We start from the raw sequence: 23,585 nt of genomic DNA on the forward strand, positions 1-23,585 counted from the left end.
CTGCTATAGACCAGGTGATGGAATAGATGGTGGAGATAGTATGCATAAGCAAATAGAAGAAATGAGTGGAAGGAAGGCAATTATTATGGGAGATTTCAACTATGGTAACATTGGTTGGAAGGAGGAGAGGACACATGGGAGGAAGGAAAATTGGATTTTATGCGGTGATTAAGGGATAACTATCTGCGACAGCATGTAATGGAAAATACTAGGGGTCAGAGAGTGCTTGACCTAGTAATTGCATCTGAGAATTTGGCTGTAACGAATATGACCACGTTGCCACCAATTGGTGAGAGTGATCATAGGGTCTTGACATGGGAGGTGGCTAAAGGTGTGGAATTTACAATTAAGACAGGGTACATGTGGAATTATTGACTGGTAAGTATGACAAGCTTAGGAGTTTGATTGGTTCAGTGCCATGGCATGTACAACTGCAAGGGCCAGAAGTTGATAGTGCATGGGAGGCGGTTAAGAAGTGTTTGCATGAAGCAATGGCTGACTGTATACCTAGAGTCTGAATAATAAATCAAGTAGGGGTTAAATGGATGAATAACACCATTAAGCTTGAGATGCAAAAAAGAAACAACTACGGAGGGAATTTAAGGAGAAAGGTGACCAGCAGGCACATGAACGGTATAAAGCGCAGGCCAGAAGGGTAACGAGTGTGATAAGAAAAGCAAAAAAGGATTATAAAAGAACATTGGCCATGCATGAAAGAGAATCCCAAACAGTAGAAATTGCTTGGTATCTTTAACAGAATCCCAAACAGTTTTTTCGATATGTTGCAAGTAAAAGAAAAAATGTATATGGCAGAATGATTTTAAAGAATGCCGATGGTAGGGAGGTAACCGAATCAGTTGATATAGTTGAATTACTGAGCGAGCACTTTGCAAGAATATATCATGCAGATGGTAACATTGCAGAAATGAATGAACCAATAGATTATACGAGAATTGTGCTGAATGAAGTGGAGATGAGTAGTCTATTGCAAAACCTCAATGTCAATACATCTGTGGGATTGGATGGTATACCAGCTCATGTCGTACGTGAAGCAGCTAAAGAATTGTCAGTACCCTTGACCATTTTGTTTAATTTAAGTCTCGGGTCTGGGTTAGTCCCGAGGGGGGGTGGAAAGAGGGGAAAATAGTTCCACTCCATAAAGGAGGTTCCAAGACTGCTGTTGTAAATTACCGACCGATTAGCATATCAGGAATCATTGGCAAGGTCTTGGAGAAATTAGTCAAGAGAAGAATACAGGATTGGATAGATGAAAATAGGATACTATATGAGGGACAACATGGTTTTGTGAAGGGGTAGATCATGCCTCAGTAACTTGCTCATGTTTTATAACACAGTGACGGCTGAACTGGATAAGGGTAATGGGTTTAGAGTGATTCTACTGGACCTTGCCAAGGCCAAAAGAGTCCAAAAGACGGCTTGTGACTAGTGGTGTGCTGCAGGGTTCTGTTCTTGGACCATTACTTTTCAATTTGTTCATTAACAATATAGGAAAGGATCTGAGAGGAAGTGTTCACTTGTTTGCTGATGATGCAAAGTTGGGTAGAGCAATTGTGAATGCATAGGATGTCAAAATTTTGCAAGATGATTTGGATAGTTTGGAGGACTGGGCTAAGGAAAATGGATGTCAATTTAATGTGGCAAAGTGTAAGGTTATGCATTTTGGGGTGAAAAGATTAGCAGCAGTATATCACATTGTTGGAACCGTACTCCAGAAGATTAGTGGACATAAACGTGTCATTTATGACAATGCAATACTGTTATAAATGGAGATATTTGGAAGAATATGAACATATCAATTAGGCCAGGTGTGAACAACAGGTGAGCAACATGACAAAATAAAGTTTAATGAAAATAAACTATCCCGTAGACCCCCAGGGGTCCGCGAACCACAGGTTGGGAAACACTGATCTACACCAGCACTATCTACTGACAAGCACCACCACCACCAGTATTTTCACAGACAATCACAAATACCCATGCCAGCAAAAGCCAGCAGTTGCTTTTTGAACCTGCTATATTGTGATAATCTTGCAAAATAACGTATAACCAACATACAAGTTATATATAAGAAGTAATCTAAGATGATATGGTATAATCACCTTAACAGAATGAAAGATCAGCATTAAAAAAAAAAGTCTTCCTATATGCAGAAGACCATATAAGAGAGAGAGAGTGAGCTGAATTTAAGTAGTTAAGAGTACTTGATAAGATTACAATGTAGGAACCTAGACAAGGTAGATTTTGTAAACAATAGACTAATCTGAAAGAAAATTGTTGATCAAAAATTAATCATGAAATCCTTTTACAGATTGTCATGTCTGGTCAGAAAGTGTACTAAAAGTGATCATCAAACTCATTTTCCTGATATGTATCCTTAAGGGGTGTTCAGGTTACTATGACAGAACTACACAATGAAGTTTACATTATTATTAATCTCCATTAACAATTTTTCACCAAATAAATCTATTACTTGTGAGCACTCCAATATTGTCATATCTCACGTTTCGTGCTTCTAAGGCACTTCTGACTGAATCAATCCACCTAGACCTTGGTCTTCCTCTGAATCTCTTTTCTGCCATCTTGGCATCAAACACCTGTTTTGCTAACCCCCATTCTATTTAACTGGTCATACAACATTAGGTTAGCTCTGCTGACACATTCTTGAATGCTAATATTGTCAAGTTCCTTTCTAATATCTTCATTTTCAATATGATTGTGCCATTGATGCCATAAGTTCACTCCACTAATTTTTCTCAGAACTGTCACATCTATGGTCTCTAGTCTTCGATCAAGTGTTTTATTTCTAATCCAACTCTCAGATCCATAATTTAAAATTGGTTCAAACCCTGTCTTGTATACAACTAGTTTGGTGTTTTGATAATTTCTCTCTTATTGCATATAAATTTATTCAGCTGGTTACCCACCATACCAGCTTTGCTTATTCTGTTGTCTATTTCCAAATTTAATTACCCATCTTCAATAAAAACTGTGTCTAAATAGCTGAAATATTTTACTTGTTCTACAGGATCTCCATTCAGAATGCAGTTGAAATTTTCTATGCTCCTGCTTATTTTAATAGTTTGTCCTTTTATTGCTGATTTTCATGTCAAATTTGTTGCAGCTGTTATTCAATTCAATTCATCTGCATAAAGCAAACTGCTAAGTTTGGCATCTCCAATTCTAATAGCAAGCCTAATTCCACTTTCTATCATAATGTGATCCATATAAATGATATGATGAATTAGAGTGGAGATAATGTGCCTCGTTGTCAAACCACTGATTTTTCATCTTCCTGTATTTCCTTCAATTCTAACTGTTGACTGATAAATATAGACAATGTACTGCTCTGTATAATGTTCCATTCACCCCATTCAATTGTGTGTTTTGAAAAGCTTTTCTCTGGCCTCCTTGTTATAAGCCTTTTTGAGACCTATAAAACTTAAGTACAGATCCCTGTCACATTCCCATGATTCCTCAACCATTTGTCTTAAAGTGAAAATCTGATCTTGACAACTTCTGAAGAACAAGCTGGCCTGAACTCAGATTGTTCTTCTCCAAGTTTCTCTTGCATGATCTTTCTCGACCTCTTTTCAAATATGCTTGCATAAATCTTACCTGGAAACAATAGAGAAATTCCTCTGTAATTCTCACACATTCAACTTTATTCCCTTTTTCATAGATTGGAACTATGAGAGCTTTATACTCCAGCCATCGTGAATTCAACCATCTTACCAGGCCCCTCTGAATGATGCAGTGTAGCCATTACAAAACTTTTATACCTCCATACCTAAGCATTTCTGGTTGAATATCATCTGCCCCAACTGTCTTTCCCCATTTCAAGTTTTTTACAGCTTTTATTACCTCAAGCATGGAGCATTATTATTATTATTCGTGACACCTCCAAGGAGTCCGAAGACTCATCATGGGAGGACACCTACTATACAACTGCTTCCACCACTACACTGAACCTCTACCAATCATCTCCATCAATGCCATCTACCGCCCACCACCGCCACCACAACTAGTATTTTTTGTCTGTAAACTGCATGTGTTCTGAAGGGCCGATTTGTCTGTATGTGGGATGAAAAACCCAAGTTTCCGGGAGAAAAAACCTTGCTACCTCCGTATGAGATCAGCTAACTCACCTTCGATTGAAAAAGTCCACATAAAGATTCCTCCCGTTGCGACGAGAATCCAAGTTTCCGGGAGAAAAAACCTTGCTACCTCCGTATGAGATCAGCTAACTCACCTTCAATTGAAAAAGTCCACATAAAGATTCCTCCCATTGCGACGAGAATCGAACGTAGGCCTTTTCCAATCGAAGTGCACAATGCACCATCGTTCTTCCAATTGTGCTAAGGAGGCACTTGTATATTCTCTTATATACTCCTCTTTGAATTCCTCTTGAAAATTTTCTAGCACAGTTCTGTCACTATTTGGTTCATTTAACAGTCTTTCAAAGTAATTACCCCAGACAGCTAGAATATCCTTATCTTCACTTTTGATTTCACCATTATCATCTTTTTCCTTTTATAGTCATCTTTTCTCTATTTCAAAGTTTCTTCAATTGTCTCCAGAACATTTTGCCCTATTCCTGACATTTGTTAGGAACTTTTGGTATGCTTTCCTCTTTTCCAGGATTGAATCTTTAACTTCTTGTGTCCACCACAGCATTCTTATTTTTCTATCCTTGCAGACAACTTCATCACATACTTCCCCAGCTGAATCAATCAATGTCTTCTTCAGAGTTCACCACTGAGACTCTAAGGTTTGCTTCTTGTTTTTAATCTGTTTCATTTTTTCTTCAATAACATTTGTATAATCAAGTCTACAATTTACCTAAAAAACCTGCTCAACTTTACTTCTTATGAAAAATTTCTTACGTAGTGTTCTTTTTAATGTAATATCCATTTTTATCCTGCTTACTAAGTAGTAGTCACTTCCAATTTCAAATCTTCTGTACACTCTAGTATCCTGAACCAGCATGATGATATCACTATCAACAATGACGTAGTCAATGAGTCTTTTTCTATTTCTTGTGTCTTCTCTCCATGTGAACTTGTGCACATCTTTATGTAGAAACAGAAGTCCAGTAAATACTTATTATCATTATTAGCTTTGTTCTCTTCTTCTCCAATTTTCCCCAAATGTTCCTATATGCCTGCTGGGATTCATTTCCTATTCTGCTGTTCAGATCTTGAACAAGGACCACTTTTTCCTTTTTTTTGTCAGCTACCTGCTCTGATGACTCAAAAAATTCCTCCACTTCTTCCTTAGAAGAACATTCTGTTGGACCAGAGGCAAATAAGTTTTCATTGTCCATTTCCGCATTTTGAAGTGTTCCCACAATACTCTACTTGAAACTGACTTCCAATCAAGAAGTTTATCTTCATTTTTTGTGTTGAATGCTATCACTACTCCTTCCTTTCCTTGATCATTATTGCCTATAAATAATATCCTATACTAATTATTTAGTAAGACCTCACCTGTTTTTGTCTTTTCCAATTCTTCTGCAAGTTTAATTTCCTTTCCATTAATACTCCTTATATTGATTGTTCTTCTGTCTTCAGCTCTTCTAATGTTGGGTTTCTTCTTCTAGATGTCGAGTTTGAACTTGTTCCAGTAGACAACTTTTCATCATTTGCCCTGGTTCTCTGATGCAAACAGTGGGGGTCCCTTGTTTAACTGGGTGATGTCCCAGCCCTCATGAAATCTCATCATGTTGTACCATCCTTACTAATAGGGTGGACTATATGATGGTGAGGACCAGACATTAGGTCAGAAGCTCCAGTAAGTTCTCTGCATTCCTGAAAGGTAATATGAAAGTCTCCTCCCAGTTATTTGACTTTAACCCTTAAGCAACCCCTAGAAAATGATCATCATCATCATCATCATCAAATTCCTGCCATGTACCCTCAAGGGGTGTACAGGATATGATAGTACTACATGAAAAAAATTACATCATTATTAATTTCCTATCTATAATTTTCCTCCAAATCAGTCTGTTACTTGTCAACACTCCAATACTCCAATGATGACCATTAAATATCACGTGGGAACAGATTAGGCATTTTTCGAAAAAAAAAAAAAAAAAATGTTAAACATACATTTTTTCATTTGGTTATACTGTAAATTAAAGATGCCAAGAAATTATATTCCTGGTTTAAAATTTTATCAAAGGATTAAACTAAATAATATCTTTAATAAAAGCCGTTAAATGACAAATATAAAACTCCAAGAACAAAGTTTGTTTTTTCTATATAATCATGTGAAATTATTCACAGTGAATTTTTTTTACTTCTTTCAAGAAATCTCAGGTTAAATCACTTTCGCATTATGAAACTAATATAAACATTATACCCAATGAAAGAAAATCACTGCCCTTCCTTGTCGACAATGATTCCTAAAAATTTTCTATACAACTCAAAAAATCGAAAATTTAAAATCTTAGCATGTGTACATCATTCATACACTGAGTTAGCTTTGCATTAGGAACACTCACCTAATAATGCATTGGTCCACCATTCTGTGCAATCACAGCTTGTAGATGCCTAGGAACAGATTTTACATGGTATAGTACATCCTCCATTCATAGCTTGACCCATGTCCACTGCAGCAACTCCATCATGCTCATTCCGTGGAGAAGAATGCAGTTCCCACACACCCTGTTCTAGCATATCCAACACACGTTCAATTCTGTCAGGAGAGTTTAGGGCCAAGGCAATGTACAAGACAGATGACAAGGTGCATTGTCCTATTGAAAGATGGCACTGTGGTTGGGGTAGACCTCCAGCAGGTATGGATGGAGATGGTCGGCTAGCAAGTGCCTGTAGCATTCACCATTCTGTGTTTGTTTCTGATAACCAATGGACCTTAGGTGTGCAGGGAAAAAGCTCCTCGAGACCATAACACCACCTCCCAACATGCTGAATCCCAACTGTGCAACAAGGGGATAAGTCTTCATGCTGCTCATGCCAAATGCAAACCCAGTCATCAGCATGGTGCAGCAGCAAATGAGACTCATCACTCCAGACGACCTTCTTCCATCTGTCATGGGTTCATTGCTGATGTTCCTTGGCCCATGTGAAGTGTTGTTTGCAATGACTGGCAGTCATCATAGGTCTTGTTGGTCTCTGGCTGCAGAACCCCAGGTGAAGAAAGATATGGCATATGGTGCGTGTTGGAAACTGTCCTGCAGTTGTACTGGTTGGTGAGCTGCATGGCTGTTGCACGTCGTTGCTGAGATGTCACGATACCCAACGCTCACCTCTAGGATCAACCAAGCATGGCTGACCAACGTGAGCCCTTCTGCTGAATGTCTGTTCATGGTTAATCCAGTCCAGGCACACCCTTGATACCATATTATGGGAGCAACCAACAAGTGCAAAATGTTTGCAAAATACTGGCACCTGCTTTCTAGGCCCCCAACTACTTGCCTGCAGTCAAATTGGCTTACATCACCAAATTTCCCCATTACTGGCAAATGTTTACTGATTACATACAGAGGATAGATGTGCCCATTTATAGTAAACACACATGGTACTTATCGTGCCAAATATGTAAATCGGGAGAGGGTGTCCTAATGGCGTGTATTTGTTGGCATTGATAAACATCTCCACAAAAATAAATAAAACAGAAATGCTCACATGAACATAGGAGCCCTTACAGCTTTGCTAGTAATCACAATGCTACTTTGGAGAAATCTCTGAAGTTTAAAATTAAAGGAAGATTTTTATCTATTGCTCTTTATAAGGCAGTGCACATGTCAACAGAACAGTTTTTCAAGAAAATTCCTTGATTTCAGTGAAACAGTCACTGATTTATTTCTATGTATTAAAATTCTCATAATTTTCATAATGTATTTCATAATAAATTCACAATGTGTTTTCTCTATATTTCAGCTCCTTATCTATCATCACCTATATATATATATATATATAGCTAGTAATCACAATGCTACTTTGGAGAAATCTCTGAAGTTTAAAATTAAAGGAAGATTTTTATCTATTGCTCTTTATAAGGCAGTGCACATGTCAACAGAACTGTTTTTCAAGAAAATTCCTTGATTTCAGTGAAACAGTCACTGATTTATTTCTATATATTAAAATTCTCATAATTTTCACAATGTGTTTTCTCTATATATATTTCAGCTCCTTATCTATCATCACATTCATATATACAGGGTGGCCATAAATTAACTTTCCCTCTTTGGAGATATCTGTAGCTAAACTAATACACAGAATGAGACCACATTTCGTATCGAGACTTTCGAAGCATGGGGAGATGAATTCCACGAAAAAAAGATTTAGTACCAAAAGTCGCTGATAGGGGAAATTTTGGCACCGGCAGAGCCAAAAGCAGTCAAATATTTGCAGTAAACACAGGTAAAAAGGATTATGCAAAATTTTACTGTGCTTACGTGACAGCAGCATCACCAATTCCAATGAAAAAGGGATTGGGAACGTTCAGGCAGTTATTCGAATGACTGACGAATTGTGCTCAATATGTGTCCTACCTTGCCTCGGTGTGCTTTACTTGTTAAGTTGTTTTACCTTAAACAGTGCAATGCCATAGTGGCCCTTTGGGAATTTAGAAGGCTTCATAACCATACAGTCCTAAGTCAGCTGTAGCACTGAGAGCTATGATTAAAGTTTGAAGAAACTGGATCACTAGAGTTAGACCTGGCAGAGGACGGAAAGCAGTGCAAGAAGAGACAGTAACAGACGTTGCTATTGCGGTGTTCGATGACACAGAGACCAGTACTGGTCCAAGTGCTCGTGCCATAGCTTGCAAACTTGATATGGCTTATGGTACAGTGTGGAAAATCTTGCAGAAAATGCTTCACTTCTATCCGTATAAGTTCAGTCGTGTGCAAGCACTAACTACCGCAGATTATGATAAGTGCATGACCTTCGTGCTAATGTTTCTTGCCCGAATGGAGGTTGACAATGATTGGCTTTGGAGAATATTGTGGGGTGATGAGGCTCATTTTTATCTGAATGGGCCAGTCAACACTCACAACTGCAGAATTTGGACATCTGAACATCCCCAAGCGATCCAGTAAGTACAACTGCATTCTCCAAAACTAACAGTGTGGTGTAGCTTCACAGCCGATTTCATAATAGGACCATACTTTTTTGAGCGTATTACTCCTACAGGTCCTGTAACCTGCTCCATTATTGGAGAGATTTATCGACAAATGCTGGAAAATTTTGTCATTCCTGCATTGGAGTCCATTTGGACTCTATAATTTTTATGCAGGATGGAGCACGGCCACACACTGAACGTTCAGTACAGCACCTTTTACACCAGCATTTCAGTGATGAGAGGGTTATTAGTCAGTTTTTTCCAACGGCATGGCCGCCTCGATCCCTGGACACTCCAAGTGTCTGGGGACAAGTCACATGGAGTGATCCCCTCGATCACTCCATGTGACTTTTGGCTGTGGGGGATATTTGAAATCCGTTGTGTATGTTGGTGGTGTTTCCAACTTGCATGTCTTGAAAGAGAACATAAAACGGGCTGTTATGAACATCCAGTCCAACTCCTTAACTCAGCTGTAGAGCATGTTGCACACCGGATGCAATTCGTTGTAAACAATACAGGTCAGCACATTGAAAATCATGTATGTGGTCCAGGGGACCCTGATTCTGATGAATAAAACATTATTTCCTGTGAGTTCAATCACTACATTAATTTCTGTGTCTCTTGCAAGTTGTTGTTTTAGTTTAATTATTATTATTCTTACTATCGTCCGAGCAGTTAGCCTAGTGGCTTTGCGCTTCGCAACCATATGCCTGGGGATGGAGTGTCCCTGGTTCAATTCCCATCGAAGACGTGAGGAACTTGAGGATCTTCCTCAGGCATAGCCAAGATAGCCAGTCTTGGGTGCGGACAGTAGGGTTTTTTCTGCCAGTTTATCCTGCAAGCAGGCAAACCAGCCCCATGAACATATGGTGCTACAGTCAAAAATATATCCCTCCAGCGGCAGACTAGGTGACAGGTCGGTTGGGAATGGTACTAACAAGAAGTCGCATCTAAGTAACACGCAGACCCTGCATAGGAAGCAGGAATAATGCGTAGTAAAAGAAGATTATTATTCTTATCATCATTGTAAGGCACCACATATCCAGCTGGAATGAGTGACGTGGCTGTCGCTTACACCGTCGAAATGTTATTATTCCATTTTATCTGTCTTTAATGTAATTATTCGCTTGTTTTCGGCTCCACCAGTGCCAAAATTTCCCCCAGCGGCAACTTTTGGTACTAAATCTTTTTTTCGCGGAAATCATCTCCATATGCCTTCAAAAGTCCCAATATAAAATTTGGTCTCATTCCATTTATTGGTTTTAGCTACAGATGCCTCCAAAGAGGGAGTTATTTTATGGCCACCCTGTATATATATGCTCATGGTATGCCCCCCCCCCCCAGGTTCTTTTCACATATTCTTGCTTTTATGTAATAAAATTTGAACATATGTTAAAAGATGGTTATTTATCTATTTTACCTTAATGAGATGATGAAATTAAGAAATATGACGTAATCACTTGGGTTTATTAACAAATGTCCATCTTTTTAAATCATGAGTACTTAACAGAGCAGCGTTGATGATGCTATAGTCTTTATCACACTTAATACTGCTAATTTTGCAGTGAATTACTTCTTTAAAGTGAATAGGATTCTTATTTATGTCTATGTGTCTTGAAAATTACAAGCATCAGATTTCTTTAAAAAAAAATTGAAGTACAATGTGTAAAATGAAGTTTTATAAAAGTGTATTTTATAAAGCTCCATCTGCAAATCAAATGTTTCCCCACATGTGTGCAAACAATAATCCCTTTTCATGTGGCTATATACACCATGCCGTTCATTATCTTCACCTGCAAAATCAACTTATCAATCATACCAAGGTAGTATACTGATCACATTCACTATTATGCTATTATACTGATCACATTCTCTATTATACTGTTAGCTGTGTATATGTGAGCATATACACACTGAATGTCTTGTTTATTATGTACATTCTCCATCCCATAGAAATCAATGCTATATTAGAAACAGTCATCTGTTCCATGTTTAAATGAGTTTAAGCACCTCAAACATAAGTGGTTCGTATAACATTATTAATGCTTTTAATAATGTCATATATAACATTATTAAAAACATTAGATACTTATGTCAAGAATGATCCAACAAATAGAAAACCAATAGAGAACTACACTGCTGGAGGCAGTTTGCTGATGCAAGTAACTGTATCCTTGTAGTAGCACAAGTGGAAAAATAGCAGTACACTGCACCTTTTAATTGGAAAAGATCTGAGTTTGATTCTTGTCATGATGAGAAGAATCTTTGTATGGGCTTTTTCAACTGAAGGTGAGTTAGCTGATCTCATTTGGAGTTAGCAAGATTTTTTACTTCAGGAAACTTGGGTTTTTCATCCTGTATACAGGAAAATTGTCTGGAATGTTGAATATGAGGGAAGATTGAGAAGATGAAATTTACAGAGTCTAGCGGATAGGAGAAAGAGGGGTGATATGATAAGAAACCTACAAGTTAGTAAGGGGGTTGTTACAGGATCAATGTTGGAGAAGTTTTACAGAACGGTGGGAGATCAGAGGAGAACCAGAGGACATCCCTGGAAGCTGTATAAGGAGGGTGTGAGAAGCAGATTTTTTGCATGCAGAGTTGTGAATGATTGGAATACCTTGCCTGAGAGTGTGGTGCCTGCAGAGAATTTAAGTGTTTAAGCCATGGTATGATGAGCTGTGTGTATGACAAAAGACCTCCTAGATCTTTGACCCTATGGGATCTTGGGATAATAATAAGTTGGCCAGGAGAATACAGACAAAACATACAGTTAGTGGTGGTGCTGGTGGTTGACAGCAGTAGTTAGCATTGTGTTGACTGTAGTAGTGCCATGTAGTTAGAGGATTAAGTAAGGGAGATGGAGAGTTGTAGTGGAGTAGTGTGTCCTCCCATGATGAGTTCCTGGACTCCTTAGAGTTCTGAATATAATAAGAGAGAATGATCAAGAGTTCACAGAAGTTTAGATGCTAACAGAGCTACAATCAGTGAAATGGTAATGCAGTACAACAGGAATCTTCAAAGAAACATATCAAAATGCATGACTTGAACTCTACCATGGATGTGACATAGCAGTAGATGATTCTCTCCCCAAGATCTACTCCTGTCAGCTAAAAACAAGCAGGTAGTAGAGGAACTTCAAAGCTGGATATTTGAATAGTTTGAATTTAAATCTGGTTTGATGAATCTGTTAACAGTTCTAAGCAGATGGTAGGATTAGAGTGCGGCAATATCAACATGAATCAACAGAACTATCATGTCTGGTGGCAGCACTACAGGCTGAATATGGAAGCAAAGAGAGCATTTTCTTAGCATGCATCCTATCCCTCATATCAAGCAATTTATAAATGCCATAACCTTCCTGAAAGCTACTTTGTCATATCTTTTCATGCTCATAGTTTGTGTATCTGGATAAATTAATCCATTTGGAATAATTCATCTGGATGAATATTCAGATATTGTTCCAGGAGCATGAGAGTGCCTGTACCATACTTCCCTGACATGCTCAATCACTAGTATGAACTCAACTGAGCATATGTGGAATACGGTAGAACAGTTATTTGTGATAACAGGAACTTGCTGTAATATGAGAAATGATAACAAGCCTAACCCTTGGCAACAAAAACTCTATCCACTCAGTCTTGTTGAAAATTTTTCCACTTGATTATATTATAAATTAAAGAATGGCAAGAAATTATATTCTTGGTTTCATCCTTTTATCTAAGTGTAAACAAACAAAGTTTGTGCATGAAGTAATTTCATGACAGAGTAACTCATATATAGAGGTATCACTTCTGGATCTGGGCTCCCACTGATGAGACCACAATAAAGGTCAAAACCAGTCTGGGTAGTGGCCCTTCCCATAATGCATAGCATTATACATGTCTGTAAAGATATGTGCATTGCATTATGGGATACTAAGGCAATTAATGTGAATTCATTAGCCTCTATATACAAGTTGCTCTGTCATGAAGTTACTTCATGTGCAAACTTTGTTTACTTACACGTGGGTAAAGGATGAAACTAAGAATAGAATTTCTTGGAATCTTTAATTTACACTCAGTCTTGATTTTGCAACACTGGTAATGTGCTGTACTTGAGAAAGCAATAAACAGTGCCGGCATGTAACAGGTGCGAGGCTAGAGAAAGCTTTAGCCCATGGGTGGAAAACTTGCAGCACTTTGACTGCATGTGGCTTTTTGAGGTGTTCAATATGGCCTTTTTGCATATTTTGTGAATTATTTATTGTCATCATTTACAAATTATACATTCTCAAATGGCATGTATTTTAATTATATTAAAAAAATTTGTTATTTTTAACATTTTGCATAGAAAGCGGTTCATCCTTATCCATTCTTTAATGGTTAGTGCATTATCATATAATATATTAATTTGTCACTAAAGGCCACTATAAGCTCTCGATGCAGTAACAGCTTCATTAGAAAAAAAAAAGTTTAGTTTTTTTTGCATATGTGTTGCTGTCATACGTATTGTTGCCTTATAACAAACTGAACAAGTAGAAGTTATAAATTAATTCATTTATTAATATTTTTTAAATTTTATTTGATATTCCAAATACGAAAAAAAGAACAATTAAGGAGGAGAAGAAGAGAGTATTTATCAAATATCCACTTCTTATCCAGCAATAAGCAATCTCAAATAAGTCAGTAAGTTACTACTTAGTTAAATATATTAACATAAAGCTTGTATTTTCCTAGAATATAATAGTGTTTTTTTTTTAAATGTTTAGTTTGTAGAACTCCATTCTTGAATTATTTTTTATAAATAAATAGTTTTGAGAATTTTAATTAGAGTTTTAATGTTGTGTATCAATATTCATACTATATGCATATGATCTCTATATTTTTAGCAAAACTGTTGTGTAGTCTGGCTTTACATGTTGGAGGAGCATTCACTTTTTAATAACTAGTGCTGAGTAGCATTTGCTCAGAAGAGAATGTTCCAATCTTCTTACAAAGATTGAGCATAACATGTTCATCACTGATAATCATGTTATGATGTCAAATGCACAACATTATTATTGTTATTGCAAAGACATCTCCAAGAAGTCTGAAAACTCATCAAGCAGGCCCACCACACTAACCATTATTTACACAATGCCTATTGTACTACTCCTTAAACTGATACAATGATAAAGCATTAATGACTGTTGCAAGCTACACCCATAGTAACCTTGAAGAATGATCCCTTGTTCTCTCCCATTTGTATCTAAAATTTATTCTGCATCTACTCTATAAAACCCTTTAGTGACTTACATGTCTATCATATCCTTCTTTTCTGCCAATCAACTAAATGTTCTAACCTACAAACCTTCAGTCTATTCTATTACAATCAACAAATCAGTCACCATTTTTTTCACTTGTCTGTACATCCTCTGCTTCCACAGCTCCAAGAAATCCAGGAAACCACATCTGTGCACAACAGTCCAGATGTGGTCATATCAGAGCCTTAAAAAGTGTAGTAACTTCTTTATCCCTGCGTGTCAATCAAGTTCTTAACATTAATGTGATATATTGAACCATTTTATTCACTTTTGTGATATGTCTCCTGAACTTCAACTCTCTGTCTCCCTAGCCTCAATTTCCTGCAGTATAGAGAATGAGAGAATAAGTATTCAAGACAAACAGGGGTGCTTAAGGGTCAAAGCTGTATAACTGAGAGGAGACCTCCACATAGCCTTTAAAGGAATGCGGAGAACCGACCAGGGCTTCTGACCTAATGTCCAATCCTCACCTTCTCGTGGTGCACCCTGTTGGGTATCTACTTTGATAATGAACGAACGAGGCTGGGCTGGCAATTTGGGATTTAGCCGAACAAATTGTATTCTTATTGGTTAAACCAAAATAAAAAATGATGGTACAACATGACAAAATTTCATGCCGGCTGGGGCGTCGCCCGGTTAAACAAGGCCCCCGTTGTTTTCGCCAGGGAACCAGGGCGAACAGCGAAAAGTCAGCTACTGGAACAAATCTGAAAACAAACCCCAACTCAACATCACCAGAGTTAAAGATCGGTACTATCAACGTAAGAAGCCTGAATGGCAAAGAAATGGAGCTAGCTGAGGAATTAGATAAGTACCAGATCGACATAATAGGGGTGACTGAAACAAAAAAGACCAAAACTGGTGAGATCTTTCTGAGCAATAAATACAAAATGTTATATTCTGGCAATAACAATCAAGGAAAAGAAGGAGTAGCCATAGTATTCAACACAAAATACGAGGCTAATCTTCATGAATGGCAGTCAGTCTCAAGTAGAGTAATGTGGGCAAATATGAGAATGGGGAACTGGACAATGATACTTATTTGTGCCTATGGTCCCACAGAAGGTTCTACTAAGGTAGAAGTGGAGGAATTTTTTGAGGCTTTAGAAAAAGCAACTGACACAATGAAAAAGGAAAAGTTGGTCCTTGTTGGGGATCTAAATAGTAGAGTAGGAAATGATTGTGAGACATACAAAAATATTTTGGGAAAATTTGGAGAAAAGAGCAAAGCTAATAATAATGGCAAATATCTGTTGGATTTCTGCTCAGGACATGGACTGGTTATTACTAACACCATGTTCCAACATAAAAATGTGCACAAATTCACATGGAGAGAAGAGGCTAGGAATAAGAAAAGTCTCACTGACTATGTTATTGTTGATAGTGATGTTTTCTCCCTGGTGCAGGACACCAGAGTGTACAGAGGATTTGAAATTGGAAGTGATCACTATTTAGTCTTGAGCAGGATAAAATTGAATTTCATATTGAAAAGAATAACATGTAAGAAAGTTTTAAAGCGAATAAAAGTTGAGCAGCTCTCAGATGTAAACTGTAGACTAAAATACAGAAATATTATTGAAAAGAAAATGAAAGAGTTTGAGAACAGGAATCAAACCTTGGAGATTCAGTGGCAAACTCTGAAGGAAACATTGATTGATTCTGCCAGAGAGGCATGTGGTGAGGTTGTGTGCAAAGATATAAAAATCAGAACTCCCTGGTGGACACAGGAAGTTAAAGAGGCAGTGAAGGAAAAGAAGAAAGCATATCAAAAGTTCCTGGCAAATAAGTCAGCTTTTACTCTTACAGAATACAGAGACAAATGTAAGAAAGCTAAACAGTGTGTAAAACTAGCTAAACAAAAGTCATGGGAGGACTTTGGCAAGAATATAGAAAATAAATATCAAGAAGGTGGCAAAATATTCTGGAGGTTATTGAAGAAGCTTAGGAATGGAGGAAAGAGTGCTGTAAAAGGAATTAGAGATGATAAAGGTGAAATGAAAACAGGAGAAAAAGATATCCTTGAAGTATGGAGTAATTACTTTGAAAAACTGCTAAATGAAACAAGCAGTGATGACAGCACAGTGATAAAAAACACTGACCAGGCATGCAGTCAGGAATACATATCCATACTTGAAGTAGAAAAAGCCATCAAAGGCTTGAAATGTGGAAAGGCAGCAGGAGTAGATGATATTCGACCAGAAATGCTGAAGTATGGTGGTATAAGAGTCTTACAGTGGCTGCACTGCATAGTTCAGAAAGCCTGGACAGAGGGACGAATTCCCGATGATTGGAGTAGAGCTCTCATAGTACCCATATATAAAAAGGGAAATAAAACTGAATGTGAGAATTACAGAGGTATTTCCCTACTGAGTGTTCCTGGCAAGATCTATGCAAGTATACTTGAGAAGAATTGTGGAAGAAAAGCTTGGTGAAGAACAAGCTGGATTCAGGCCAAATAGAGGCTGTCAGGATCAGATCTTCACTTTACGACAAATAGTTGAGAAAGCATGGGAATACAGCAAAGATCTGTATTTAAGTTTTGTCGATTTGGAAAAGGCATATGACAAGGTGCCAAGAGAGAAGCTATTCAATACGCTGCAGTTATATGGTGTCAACGGGGCATTATATCAAGCAATACTTAGTCTTTATTTGAGTTGTGAGTCAGCAGTTAGAATTGAAGGAAGTACAGGAAGATGGTTTAATGTTAAATCTGGTGTGAGACAAGGATGTACATTATCCCCTCTGTTATTCATTATCTATATGGATCACATTATGAAGGAATGTGGTATTAAACCTGATATCAAAATTGGAGATGTTAATGTCAGCTCTTTGCTTTATGCGGATGATGTTATACTTCTAAATAAATCCGCTACAAGTCTGCAAGATTCTCTGACTAAATTGAATAGCTGTTGTAATAGATATGGTATGAAGGTCAGCAATAAAAAGACAAAGACAATGAAAACAGGCAGAATCATTGAAAATGTCAACTGTGTTGTGAATGGAGAACCTGTGGAACAAGTAAAACATTTCAGCTACTTAGGCACAATTTTTACTGAAGATGGTAAACTAAATATAGAAATAGACAACAGAATCAGCAAAGCTGGTATCGTGGGAAGTCAATTGAATAAATTCATATGGAATAAGAAAGAAATTAGTCGGAACACTAAATTAGCTGTATACAAGACTGTGTTCAAACCAATTTTAACTTATGGATCTGAGAGCTGGGTCAGAAGTAAAACACTTGACCAAAGACTAGAGACCCCAGATATGAGAGTCCTGAGAAAGATTAGAGGCGTGAACAGATGGCATCAATGGCAATATCATATTAAAAATGAGGATATTAGGAAAGAACTTGACATTGTCAGCATCCAGGAATGCGTTAGCAGAGCTAATCTCAGATGGTATGGTCACTTAAATAGAATGGGAGAGGAAAGATTAGCAAAACAAGTGTTCTCTGCCAGGTTGGCAGGAAAACGACCCAGAGGAAGACCAAGATATAGGTGGATTGATACGGTACAAAGTGCCTTAGACGATAGAAATATAAGATCTGATAATGTTGGAGTCTTGACAAGTAACAGACTGATTTGGAGGAAAATTGTAGATAGGAAGTTAGTAATGATGTAATTTTTTCATGTAGTACTGTCATATCCTGTACACCCCTTGAGGGTACATGGCAGGAATTTGATGATGATGATGATGACAAATAGGGAAACGGGGAAGCTCAGGGTGGACATAGGAACACAGCGTGAGAAAGGTTGATGCTCCAAGAGGATGCGAATGCATGTTTAGACAAAAAGGGAAGAGGATGACCTGGGATCTAGGGGAAAACAACTGGATTTGAAGAAGGTTCCAAGATGAATAAGAAGAAAAAGGAAATGACCCACTTCTTTCATAACCACCACTTCAATCTCTCTTTTCTTACTCTTCTTCTCTTCCATATTGCTTCTTGCTAGATGAGATTCATTCTCTTCACTCGTTTCTCTACCTTCCAGTAGCAGTCTCTCCAAATGACTCGCACTACAACCATTCAAATACAGTATATCATATTCCACACATTAACAAACTGCACTCCTTTCTCCTCACACATTTCCAGTAACATATCATTATATATCTACTATGAAGAGAGAAATTGTAAGGTTAAAGAATATTTCATTAAATCAATTTCCTGCAGTATAGAGAATGAGAGAATAAGTATTCAAGACAAATAGGGAAACGGGGAAGCTCAGGGTGGACATAGGAACACAGCGTGAGAAAGGTTGATGCTCCAAGAGGATACGAATGCATGTTTAGACAAAAAGGGATGAGGATGACCTGGGATCTAGGGGAAAACAACTGGATTTGAAGAAGGTTCCAAGATGAATAAGAAGAAAAAGGAAATGACCCACTTCTTCTTTCATAACCACCACTTCAATCTCTCTTTTCTTACTCTTCTTCTCTTCCATATTGCTTCTTGCTAGATGAGATTCATTCTCTTCACTCATTTCTCTACCTTCCATCAGCAGTCTCTCCAAATGACTCGCACTAAAACCATTCAAATGCAGTATATCATATTCCGCACATTAACAAACTGCACTCCTTTCTCCTCACACATTTCCAGTAACATATCATTATATATCTGCTATGAAGAGAGAAAATGTAAGGTTAAAGAATATTTCATTAAATCACACCGAATTTTCCATTTGCTGCTTAAATCTAACCACACGCACACACACATGCAAAATTAATACCTATAAGCATATTATATAATTAAATCTTGTACTGCACAAAATACAGTGGAGCATAAAATATTTCTTAAATATATTTTACAATTAAAAAACTTATGACATAATCTGAAATATTTAAGATAAACTGCTGTTAGTTAACTCAAGTATATTTCAAGTTGATTACTTCAGTGATTTAAATTCCAAAATTGATCAAATAAAGGTTTGAATTTATGCTAAATATCAATTATTAAAAGAACACGTAAGACCACAGTAATAACTTTTAATTAATAAAAAGGTACAGATCACTAAAAACACACGTAATAACCAAAGTAATGACTATTTAATTCATAAATATTTCATCCTAAGTATCTTGGGACATCATCATACTTGGGATGAAATATTTACGAATTAAATAGTCATTACTGTGGTTATTACGTGTGTTTTTAGTGATGAATTCACCACAGGTTTCATTATATTAAAAGGTACAGATATTTCATACTAAAACTAATAGTACATCTTCAGTGTCACACAAACAGTTATAGGAATGCAATACAAGTAACGAACATTTGGTGGATCACCTATTAAAATACAATTGTGGCCGCGTGCTAGGAAATGATAGAAATAATAAATAATTAAGCTTCAAGATAATTGATTTTTTATTGATTACATAAAATAAAAGTCTCCCAGATCTTTGAAAGAGAGAGAGACAATTATTTTGATTTAAATTCGGTCGGTGTAAAATAGCTTCACAACTTTCTTTAAAAAGGCATTCATATTTGAACCTGCATCTATGGAGGAGAATAGCTTTATCCCACTGGATATTATGAGTAGTGTTAATACTGTGTTGTGCTAGACCAGACTTCTGAAGTTTGTTGTATTCAATATAATATCGATGTTCCTTAATTCTTTTTTCCACAGAATGGCCAGTTTGTCCAAAATAAGAAACATCGCATTCACATGGTATTTGGTAAATGCCAGCCAAAGATAGAGATGACAGTTTATTCTTTGTAGAAGGCAATAAAGAGGAAATTTTGTTGATAGGAACATACATGGGAATCCATTGATACTTTTTAAAAATTCCATCTATAGGTTCTGAGATTCCTGGAATGTAAGGGATTGGAACTCTGCAGACTGTTGAAGAAGAAACCTCAGGTAGTGGAACATGGGATTCAATTTTATGTTGGATTTGATTGGGTGTTGCAATTATTCGATTTCATTAACTTTTTAATGATGGAAAGTTCTTGTTGTAAGATTACTGGAGAAGAGCAAACTTTATGTGCTCCATTAATTAGAGATTTAAGAATGCCAAATTTTTGAGATGTGTGGTGAGCAGACTTTTTATGAATGTATCTGCCAGTAAATGTCATCTTTATCTTTGGCTGGCGTTTACCAAATACCATGTGAATGCGATGTTTCTTATTTTGGACAAACTGGCCATTCTGTGGAAAAAAGAATTAAGGAACATCAATATTATATTGAATAAAACAAACCTCAGAAGTCTGGTCTAGCACAACACAGTATTAACACTAATCATAATATCCAGTGGGATAAAGCTATTCTCCTCCATAGATGCAGGTTCAAATATGAACGCCTTTTTAAAGAAAGTTGTGAAACTATTTTACACCGATCGAATTTAAATCAAAATAATTGTCTCTCTCTCAAAGATCTGGGAGACTTTTATTTTATGTAATCAATAAAAAATCAATTATCTTAAAGATTAATTATTTTTTATTTCTATCATTTCCTAGCACGAGGCAACAATTGTATTTTAATAGGTGACCCACCGAATGTTTGTTACTTGTATTCCATTCCTATAACTGTTTGTGTGACACTGAAGATGTACTATTAGTTTTAGTATGAAATATCTGTACCTTTATTAATTAAAAGTTATTACTGTGGTTATTATTGTGTTCTTTTAATAATTATGCTATGCCATGGGTACCTCTAAAAATTAAATATCAATATTAGTCATTTGGTCAGTTTGATTTCTGTTCATTTTTAAAACGGAATTAATTAATGTACTAGTTTTCAGGTCATTTTTTTCAAAATAAACATGACAAATAACTGGCATCTCTTCAGCAAATCTTGTTTCTAACAGTTTAGGAGTGAAGCTATCACTGTTCCTAATAAAAAAAAGTGATATATGATAGCATGTGGAGACAGTCAAATTAACTTTGAAATTAACAACCCAGCCAGCCATGATACAGTGTATCCTACATCTTCAGCTTTATAAAAATGATTTCTAGGCTTCACTATCATTGGTTGAATAGTTAATTTTGTTTATCATCAAAATGGAATCATGACAACAGCAAGCAAAATCTTTATGCACCTAATGCAAAAATCTCTCCTCGCTCTCAAACATGTATAAAGTAGACATAAAATACATACCTTTTTACTTAACTTTTCTGATAATTCAGAGTTCTGCAGCTTGGATTCGTCATTTAATTTCCTATTAATGAAAATTATAACATACATTATATTTATTTTCAAATTGTGGTATTGCATTCACTAAATATGGCATATTCTTGTAACTAAAAGCATGATTATTATAGCGTGAACTTATTTTTAAATTATTCTTTGGCCTAATATTAATGAAAAGTTTATAAAACTGTCAGCCCTGAAATTGGAGAAAGACCTGCCTTCCAATGATCCATGTAGTTATAGACTATATTCCTTTGTATCTTACAAGGGCTTAAGACTGCATACAATCATGTCTCCTCCCACTGAAGTCATCCACCTGACCCTGTCTTCCACACTATTGGGTTGGCAAATAAGTTCGTTTGGTTTTTCAGAGTGGAATGAAACACATTTTATTTAATATATATAATACATACTAGTCAGTTATATGTTGATCCTCTTTATCAATGACCTCTTGCCATCTGTCCACCAACTACTTCATTATGCCGCGTTCATTAAACTCCTGAGGCTTACTGTCTTTTGACAGCCTCCTCATTAGCGAAGGTTTTCCCGTTCAGAGAATTCTGCAACGATCGAAATAATTATAGCAACAATCGGAAGGTGCCAAGTCCGGTGAATACGGAGGATGCAGCAAAACATCCCAGCCAAGAGGCAACAATTTACTCCGGGTTGTTAACGATGTGTGGGATCTGGCATTGTCGTGGTGAAAGACAACTCCTTTCCAATTTGCCAATTCAGGACGTTTTGTGCTAATTGCATGGGCAAGTTGAATCAATCATTCTGCCTGACACCTTGTAGTGGATAACACCTTTATAATCCCACCACACAGAGAGCCTGATCTTCTTTGGGTGTAATCCCACTTTCAAGATTGTTTGCGGCGGTTCGCTCTTATGCCCCCATGATCTTTTACATACCACGTTATTGTACACGACCCATTTTTCATCTCCCGTAATCATCCGCTTCAAAAATGGGTCATTTTCTTTGCGACGTCTAAACGAATCACAGATAGATATGTGAGCAGTCATATTGGCCTTAGTCAATTTATGGGCACCCAAACACTGAGTTTTGAAAAATATCTCAGCTTGTGCAAATGGTTTTCAACGCTTGTATGGGATATGTTCAGTACTGCAGCAATCTCCCACACTGTTTGTGACCGAATTTTTGTAGATGATATCCTTCGCAACAGTCAAATCAACCACAGTTGGACGACCGGCAAGAGGTGCATCACTGAGGTCGAAATCTCCAGAACGGAATTTGGCAACCACTTTTGGCATACGCGTTCTGTTAAGGCAACATCCCCATATACAGTGCATATTTTTTTATGGACTTCCGCAGCTGGTTTGCCTTTTTTGAAATAAAAAAGCAAAATATGCCAGTAATGTATGTTATTTCCTTCCATTTCTAAAAATATGTTACACACACATGCAACTGAAGTAGGCCGAATGAAAATTCACTGAAAAGTTATGTGAAACGTCGCCTTTCAACTGCGTAATAGAGTTGCATGATAGCGCAACAATAGCAACAGGGGAAGCGGCGTAAACTTGTACTAACGCATAAACCAAATGAACTTATTTGCCAACCCAATAAATTGGACTAGATGGAGTTGTGTGACCAACTTTCACCCCGATACTGAATATGGAAACCAAAAGGGTCTAAGTAAGGAACTCTTAATACTGATTTTCTGCAGTATACGACAATATGACTGCATAGAATTTTAAGTTGGCAGATGACATCTGTAATATTCAAAGTGTTCTCCTCATTGGGTAATGTTGGTATACTCAGAATATTCAATATTTGTTTTCAGCAATATATTTATTTATTATTATTTAGACAGGCACCTGCATGGAGTCAAAAGACTCATTGTGAGAAACCCATGCTACTCATTATTCACACAATATCTTTCGTATATCTCCTTAAACCACCACCTCCACAACCACCTCTGGCAATCCATTCCACTAAATCTCCACTCTCCAAGTAAAGAACCTAGTCCACACAAATCCTTACTAACCACACTTTGAAAACTTCCAATGTATGATCCCTTGTTCTCCCCTTCTCCTCATGAATCGAAAAAT

The 23,585-nt window shown here is 37.0% G+C and overlaps 1 protein-coding gene across 3 annotated transcripts in view; it reads right to left on the reverse strand.

The window, feature by feature from the left end:
- The window catches only part of LOC150092414 (golgin subfamily A member 2-like), a 380,033-nt gene that overhangs the window by 225,713 nt on the left and 130,735 nt on the right, over nucleotides 1–23,585 (reverse strand). For all 3 annotated transcript variants that reach the window (XM_090415174.1, XM_090415173.1, XM_090415175.1), the window contains exon 9: nucleotides 21,484–21,544. In XM_090415174.1, the coding sequence (XP_090271300.1) occupies nucleotides 21,484–21,544 (61 nt within the window). The remainder of the gene's footprint in view (nucleotides 1–21,483; nucleotides 21,545–23,585) is intronic.

Source organism: Typopeltis vanoorti, chromosome 26, assembly GCF_054136105.1.
Source record: "Typopeltis vanoorti isolate ZY-2024b chromosome 26, IOZ_Tvanoo_1.0, whole genome shotgun sequence".
NCBI lineage: Eukaryota > Metazoa > Arthropoda > Arachnida > Uropygi > Thelyphonidae > Typopeltis > Typopeltis vanoorti.